The 8,522-nt window shown below is 35.7% G+C and overlaps 1 protein-coding gene across 6 annotated transcripts; it reads right to left on the bottom strand.

Annotated features, from left to right (window-relative positions):
• Window positions 1-4,694: 4,694 nt before the first annotated feature.
• LOC107872192 lies at window positions 4,695-8,119 on the bottom strand. Of its 6 annotated transcripts, none has more exons than XM_016718976.2 (7): window positions 7,785-8,119; window positions 7,081-7,231; window positions 6,180-6,533; window positions 5,822-5,917; window positions 5,536-5,597; window positions 5,314-5,385; window positions 4,992-5,180 (listed from the first exon to the last, which is right to left on the bottom strand). In XM_016718976.2, exons 1-6 carry the CDS (start codon window positions 7,796-7,798, stop codon window positions 5,349-5,351), a joined length of 714 nt encoding a protein of 237 aa, XP_016574462.1. In that variant the 5' UTR covers window positions 7,799-8,119; the 3' UTR covers window positions 4,992-5,180; window positions 5,314-5,348. The 6 variants fall into 6 exon arrangements, with proteins under 6 accessions (XP_047270488.1, XP_016574455.1, XP_016574450.1 ...); XM_016718984.2 differs by having other exon boundaries at window positions 4,992-5,161; XM_016718987.2 differs by having other exon boundaries at window positions 4,992-5,109.
• Between the last annotated feature and the right edge of the window lie 403 nt (window positions 8,120-8,522).

The following is an 8,522-nucleotide window of genomic DNA, read 5'->3' as shown; positions in this document are numbered from 1 at the left end:
ACGGTGAGCTACACAATTTCCTTTAAGGCTAAATTAGAATAGTTTGAACATAAACCCAATAATTAATCAAGGAGTCTTTGTTAAGGCATTTCCAACATGGTATCGTCATACCATTATGCTTCCAAGCTAATTCAATTATGCCAAACCAGTTCATTTAACCATTAGACTCCCAAGTTCCATTTAAAAGTCAAAACCATAGCCACCAAGGGCATTCTAAAACCATTGTTAACCATTTATCCTTTAATGTAATGCAATATTTTCGAAAGAAAAGTTAAACTATATGAATATTCATATTTAAAACCAAAATTGTAAAGTGGGTTGAGGTTAATGCCATTATCAAATGAAAATTTCATCAATTTGGGGAAACCCAAGTCCTTCATTTCAATCATTATAACAATGCATCATTAATAACACATGAATATTGGATCAATTTTATGCAAAAATGCAAAATACAAGTTAAGAAATGAGTAGCATGCCTTATTTGATGGAAATCATTGAAAAAGATAAGAGGATTTAAGTCTACGAGCCTTGAAATTGAGAAATCCTTCTTGATGTACTTGGGAGGAAGAGAATGATGAATTTTTGGGATTCTTCTACTAGTTTTGGACGACTTTAGGATTACCAAAAATATCGGGGGAGTTATGAGGGGTGAAAGGACCATTTTCCCTTGATTTAATGTGGGAAGAACATTTTTTAATGTATGAAAAAGTAGGGTCACGTTGCGGGCCAATCGCATGGCTCCAGCTTTTCCCCATGACCCGAATCGCGCAGCAAGAGCCTTGCCCTATATGGCCCGTCGCGCACCCTGGACAGTGCCTCACTAAAACTCCCATAAATTTTTACTCCAAACTCGGATTGACAAATGGTTAGTTGCTTTGGAAAGAAGACTCAAAGGTATTTAATTTGATAGATAGAAGGTCGTATAACTCGTTATATTCTAGGAGTAATAGTCATTGGAAGCTAACCCAAGTAAAAACGTCAACTAAAATTCAATCGGTAGGAAAGTCCTCAACTTAACTTTGAGCTAGGAGATTTTTATGATTTATAATCACCTCTAAAGATATTCCCAGAACAAATAATTGATCATCCCACTTATATTTAGATGGAAATATTTGGGTTTGGGTCTATACGCATATGAAGGATGGGTTCAAATTCTATCCCAAAACATGGGGTGTTACATTATCTCTCCCTTGGAATCATTCATCCTTGAATGATGGATAGGAGCCTTTTAAAGCTCTAGAAATATGGAATAAGGGATGTAAATTCACATTAGGAATCCCCCCTCAATAAAACATACATAGACATCAAAAGAGCTTCACGACGAATTTAAGTAAATCGTGTAAGCACGAATTATGAGTAACAAGATTTCGCATAAACATGATACAGGACACGAGCTTATGGAATATGATCATTTCAATGTAAGGTATGAATTTTTTTTTTAAAATCATTAGCTTGATTGAGATTTGACACAAGACATGATATAAGATTTTTGGCGGGGCATAAGAATAGAAGCATTCTCCGCCTCTACTGATACGTCTAACAACCCTTAAATATAGAAATACTTTACAACTATGAATTCAGTTACGAGTACCATACTTCACCATTTCAATCTTATCAAAACACATAACTACAAGAGCTTGCATCTAACTACATATTTCTTTATGTTAAAGCCTATCTCGGAGTTACAAGGTTCCAACTTATGCTATGGGACCCTATACTCTACATCCCTCTAGGGTCACCGCCCCATCCCATCTCTATAATCAAACAACATCATGTCTTAATCAAGGAATACTATCCATATAACCTAATGGTTTTTGTATCCATCAATCACAATATTCCAGCCTATCTTTACTACACCCATTTTATGGATCTCCCTATCAAAACCAGCTACCTCAATTACTTTCACAAAGATCTTTACCATATATCACCTTCCTAACTATTTCATATACAAAAGTTCATCAAACTCCTCCCGCTTCATCTATATCCTTAACTCAAGTAGTCACACTAAAATTTTCACAATAAAGAACATCCTCTCTCTTATCTAAACATTACTATTTTTCCATCATCACTATCATCCTAACATAAGAAGGGTAACTGAGGGACTAGAGTAAAAGCAACAGAAAAGGAGAGTGACATCATTTAATCATAACTTATATTCGTTGCACTACCCAAGGCGTGGCCTATTATGTATGATACGATAAAATAGACACAAAGTGGTTCATATATCAAATGCCTAGATCATAAATAGAGTTTCATTCAAACTAAACATAACACAACATGATTTGTATAACATAAAACTGGTATTCATGCATTCAAGGATTAAGACAGGGATTGTTGCTTGAAACTATTGCTTTTCATTTTAAGAACTGAGAATGATCATAGTTTGCTAAAACCTTATCACCCTGGGATAGACCCGACATAAAATGAATCAGAAACATTTAGAAAGTTTAGTTTCTTAGAACTAAGCATGATGTAAGGCATGAGTTTATGGATCATAAGCGTTGGGACATAGAGCTTGAATACTTAAAACCTTGGATTGCTAAAGGCTATTATTGTGGCTAGTTCAGGGGTCAGAGCATGGATATAAGTTAGATAGAGAACTCAGACCTTAGGCATAGACACAATTTGAGTACATAAGTTATTGGTAGAATGTCCTCTTAAATTGAAAGGGGAGGAATTTTCTAGAATAAGAAAGGATTTATCATGACTCTTCCCTGAAACTCACCACCATGAGGAAATTCAAGATCAACCTTAATCGGCCATCTCCTTTTTGGCTCAAAGGTTACTATCCTAAACTCTCAAACATATCTCCTCATTAAATCTGTAAACACAACACTCAGCACCATGGGGATATCACTATACATATGAATGCTAGACTCATCCTAATAAACAATTATAGGAAAAGTACTAACTTCTTGCTATGACATTCTTTTCAGGGGCACTACTCCTAACTTTTTTAGCTTCCAAGCTTGAACCCAACCTTAAAGCTCTCAAGTTGAGTTAAAGAGAATAATAATCCCTTTCAACTGATTACAAATATTCTAAGGATTGGAAATGGGTTAAATGAAGATATGAAGGTTTATAGGACATTAAAGGATCAAAATAACCTTAATGTACTTTTAAAATAAAGTACCATCGATGAAAGAAAAGAGGGTTGCAGCTTGAATCCCAAGGCAAACCCCCAGCTTTGTGGTGCGATGCCCAACGCAAAACAGAAGCTTCGTAGCATGAGGCTCAGCGTGAGGGCGAGAAAGTGAGCCATCATGGACCCTCTCACAGTGCACGACCTTATTTCAGGTCCCAAACCTCCCCCAATGTACCCAAGCTCTTCCCAAAGTACTTTACGCTTAAGTTAGGGGTCACGTAGGCTTATTTTAGATTTTTTTAGACACCGTAACACTCGGGAGTTACAAATTCATTGCTCCAACACTAGTCGTCATATGTATATCACAATTTTCCACTCAAACTTCTCATAAGTTATCAACGTAGGCTCTTTCACACATTATATAAAGCCTACTAATTCACTCCCACACATCTTGTATCACTATCCTTGACTAACATCCTTATCACTACAATCAACATCTAAAGTTCAAACTTAGTTTCTAGCATCAATCATATACCACCGATGAAACATCCCACATATTGTACTAATCTATCGAATTGGGAAATCAATCTAAATTCCTTATTTCACTTAACTACGGCCTACAACCACATATTCTACGCAACATTACTACTACTCCTTTAAAATTTATTACCTATCGTCTCACGAGAAAAGACATAAACACGCCGCTACACTTGTCCCGAATTTTTACAAAAGACACATAAAATTTGTGGGCATCCTTTTCCCCCCCCCCCCCCTCCCCCTCCAAAAACAATTTTGAAATGATAATGATACATGTTTTTGGAATCAATCTCAATTCTAAAAATTAGGTGCCAAACACGCACCAATTATTGATAGACACGTGTCAATTTATTTATAATGATATATTTTTTTATTTTTCTCTTTTTGTTGTTTCTCTCTCTTACCTAATCTTCTCCCTCCACGTTAGCCAATAGCCCACCCCCCAAACCACCCACCCCCTAAACCACACACACATTCGTGTTATTTTTATCTTCAAATTCAACTAATCACCTTCTCCTTCGTTCCTATCCAAAACTTCAATAATCAACATTTAAACTTGAAAATAATAACCACTCCATCCTTTTTGTGCTATATAATTATAGTGGCACTACAAAAAAAAGAGTCAAATTGCTGGGGTTAATTGTACGGTTTGCGGAGGTTTTAAACTCCCGCAAAATGTAATTCCGACGGTTTCCAAAACCCCCACAATTCGAGCCGTTACAGACAAGTTGCGGCGATTGTTTTTCGACCCCACAATTAATTTGCGACAGTTATTTTGCGGCAGTTGACCCCATTACTCTAAATTTAATTATTTTTATTTAAAAGTTGCGGGGGTTTAAAATCTCCATAATTTTGGTTGACCCTCGTTACTCTAAATTTAATTATTTTATAATAAATTTTTATTTAAAAGTTACGGGGATTTAAAACCTCCATAATTTTTTTTCTTCTTTTTAAATTTAATATGCCCGTTAATTTTCAATAACTAATTGTAGATTCTACAAGATAGGTATGCCCGTGCAAACGCCTAATTTGCTTTGAATCTTAATAATCAATTTGTATATAAAGATCAATATAAACTAACTGTTGCATATATAAATACATTCGAATATTTAACAATATCATCACGATGAACATATCATGAGATCCCAAATGTATGTTTTATACAACCATAGAAATATCATACTACTGATGCGTGCAAGACATTACCGATATTGTGCTTGATCCCTAGCTTCCTTGATGTCCTGCTGAACTTTTTCACCCAGTATTTCAAGTATTTTGACAGAACTTTCCACCTTTCCTGCTTGCCTTTGGGACTCCTGCAAACGCCTTTCAGCCTTTTTGAGTCATTTCTCTATTGCCAAGACCTCGCTGTTCTTTTCTACCAAGTCCTTTTTAGCCGCTTTAGAGACAAGCATGGTAATCTCTCTTAACGCCATTAGATAGGACTTTTTCTCCATATCTTCTTCTTCAGAAATTTCATCCAAATACTGCTGCAGCCAAGTTACATCAAGCTTGGCAAAGACACTTGCACAATGCATTCTTAAAAATACAAAACAATCTGTCATATCAATTCAGAACCACAAGAAAAGTTAACTCAATTGTTCATGCTTCAACTAATGTAGTGTGACCACATTACTTGTGTTAGTTAGGAATTTTGTGGATACAAAATATGCATCTGATAAATCACTTACTAAGAACTGGGTTAGTGGCTCTTCTTTCCCAAGATCTAATCCTGCCGAAACTGCTCCAATGCTTTCAATGATCTGTGAAGTTAAGCGGAAAAGATTCAATATCGTTTAGTAGAAATCAGAGAGTTGGAACATTCTTGTATGTCCGCGCCGGAATTATCAGCTTTGATACACGCACTTTAACGAAGAATTTAGTTGCTCCTAACATAATGGGAGTGTCTACACCTTTGAGATAGGCACTCAACAGAAAGTTGGCACCCGCAAAAAATGCAAATCCCATAAGGTACCTACACAATTATTTTAAGAACAATAAACACCAAGAGACAAGCAGAGAACTGAACAAAGATGTCTATGCAAATCTATTGGCAAGGACGTGTGCGAAGCTAGATATACGATATCATAATTTAGATAACAAAGAATTGAACAAAACAAAATGAATAGTTGTTGTTTTGTTATCTAATAGTATGAGAATAAGGCTAATTAAGGAAACACCAAACCAGCAAATACTTACAGCTTTTTTCAGGTTATCAACATTTACTCTCTCACGTCCATTGATAGCAACTAGGCATTTAGCTACACGAGCAACATATAGTTCAGCTCGGTGCCCCTGTATTCGAATAACGGATAATAGAATAAGTGTGTGTACGTTAGAATCAACACAAAGAAAGAATTGAATAAGTATAAATACTAAATGAAATAGCCCTGTCCCAGAACTAGACACCTCTAAAACTTCAGGCACATGCCTTGGTTTCTTTGCAGCCTGTCTACTAATTGTGAAGGCAGTATGTTCTCGTTATAAACATATATATCAGTAGAGTTAACCTCCCAGTGACATAAAGCTGAATTATTGGGTAAGTTATTTGACAGACCATTCCAATCATGGATATCATCTTCCTCCTGAAATCCAAAACAATATAACCTGCAGGTTTATCAGGCGAAGTTGCTGAGTCATATTGTGCTGCATCAGGATCAAAAACCTCCTCTACGTTAGCCCTAAGATCTTCCTCATAATGTATCACTATAGAATTTGGAGATCCATAGCTATTACTGCTTCGACAAGCTGGATTTATCTTTTCACTGTCAAGGCTACTAGAACTTCTTCCAATAAATAGGGTTTCGGATATCAAACTGCTAGAAGCATGTGGTGCTGCAAAAAGTTCAATGGGCTGGCTCCCTGCTTCCATGGCTGGTGAAACAGTCATCTGCTCCCCAATTTCCTCTTCCTATTTTTTTTTTATAAAAAAAAGGTAAGAAATAAGACAAAGTGAACCACCGGAGATGTGCTTGGATGCAAACATAAACTGGATGAGAAACAGGAACAATGTGAAGTATGTGGTAACTATAGGCTAAATATTAGAAACCCCTGAACACCAGAACTAAACACGAGATATTGAGACAAAAACAAATGCAACACTCTACAAAGGGGACAAAATGAAACAACAAAATTGATTGCTTCATCAAAGTCATAGTTGCAAAAGCTCTACCTTGTCCCGTACCACTACAACCTTCTTTACCCAATATCCAAAGAAATGGCATGATAACTAACACCTGGAAACAATGAATTTCTCTAAATTATTGTCCTCCGCTTCCTTACTTCTATAATAAAAATCTTCTCAAAGATTATTCCCTAGAACACGAGAAATCCCAGAAAAGTGAATCTGATGACTAGCCATGCAACTACTTTATGAAGGACTTCCATAAAGAAAGACCTTTTGTTCTTTTACAAAACGTAAAGCAAATTTAAGCACAAGAATGCTAAAGATCGATTACCTCTATAGGAGACATGACATTCCTAAATCGATTCGGTGGTGCCTTTTTCCCAATAAACCGATCGTTGTCGTAAGTAAGTGGCTTTGCAGAATCTGGTGTTCGAGACAAATCTCTAGAAACGACTTCTGATACTCCAGCACTCTTTAAGCCCCTAATAAGGTTGGAAACATGAGATAAAGTAAGAAATCCATTCTCACGTGAGCTCAAGTTATCACCATGACATACTTCTCTTGCATTGCAATTTTCCTGAAGTTCGTTCAAACATTTTCTTTCCTCTTCTAAGCAATTTAAAGAAGAGTTGTCATCACAATCGGATGGAGAAACCTTCTTAGCTCTATTTTTGGTAATTTCACGGACCAATCGGCTAGAGAAACCTTCGGAAAACCGCAGTCACTACTATCAACATAATATCCCCGATTTATAGAATGGAATATAAAATTATACATAAACAAGAAGCATATGCGCTAAAGATATGGTTAATTAGAAGTTAAAAACTTCTGCTAGTGCTAATGGTTAAAATGATGTTAATCTAATTTTGATGTCCTTTATTTCACTAAGCGTCCTAAGAAGTATACATATAAAGAAGCAAAACAGATTAATCATACATTACTATCTTTTATACACAAAAAGTAGTTTTAATCATGTATCACTTGCTAACAAAAGTAACCGAATTAGGATTGATACGGTTGAAGTTCAACATGTACCTTAGTATAACCATTAAGATCTACAAGAACTTGTATCAGATCTTCATTAATCCTCCTTGCTGTGGCATAAAATGTCAAGGATGAAACGTTAATAAAATGCTCCGCTTCAGACTGGATGCGAATCTTAAACTCTGTATCATCAATCCACCTTAGCCATAGCCAGATCCAAGCTCAATGACTCTTTTGGAAAATGAGAGAGGGAAAATGAGAGAGGAAAAGTGAGAGAAAAAATGAGAGAGGGTGATGATAATTGGTAGCTGCCTACCAATTTGGGAAAGTGAGGGAAAATATTTGTCCAACTTTGGAAAAATGTAAGTTATATTTTTCGATTACAGCGGGGTTCTAAAACCCCGGGAAATTTATATATTTTTATGGCAAATAAGCGTTTGTCATTTTTCTCGGTAGATAGCGGGGGTTTAAAACCCCCGTAATTTATAGCGGGGGTTAACTTTGTATATTTTAGCGGCAGATTTTTAACCTCCACATTTTATATAATTTTATGGAGGTTAAAATAACCCCCGCAAATAAACTCCTATAATTTGACCCATTTTTTATAGTGTGGGTTTCGAAAATTAAATTTAGACATAATTTTTTGAATTTATTTGGTTTGTTATTTTTTATCCTCGATTATTATAATTGTTTATGATTTCTTTTACTAAAATTTCATTAAGTTTTTAGTTCACTTTAACATTGATTTCTTCCACCATTATAATCCAGCAATCCGACAAAACTTCATCA

The sequence above is a fragment of the Capsicum annuum genome, chromosome 1 (assembly GCF_002878395.1).
Source record: "Capsicum annuum cultivar UCD-10X-F1 chromosome 1, UCD10Xv1.1, whole genome shotgun sequence".
In the NCBI taxonomy this organism is placed as follows: domain Eukaryota; kingdom Viridiplantae; phylum Streptophyta; class Magnoliopsida; order Solanales; family Solanaceae; genus Capsicum; species Capsicum annuum.
This window is presented reverse-complemented; position numbering and strand designations above follow the sequence as displayed.

Bases quoted from the DNA above. Each gene is read 5' to 3' on its own strand.
- LOC107872192 (XM_016718964.2), bottom strand. The intron at 5,386-5,821 runs GTAAGTATTTGC...TTAACTTCACAG, and splicing joins TTGATAACCTGAAAAAAGCT to ATCATTGAAAGCATTGGAGC. The intron at 5,110-5,313 runs GTAAGTGATTTA...TGGCTGCAGCAG, and splicing joins AGCCACTAACCCAGTTCTTA to TATTTGGATGAAATTTCTGA.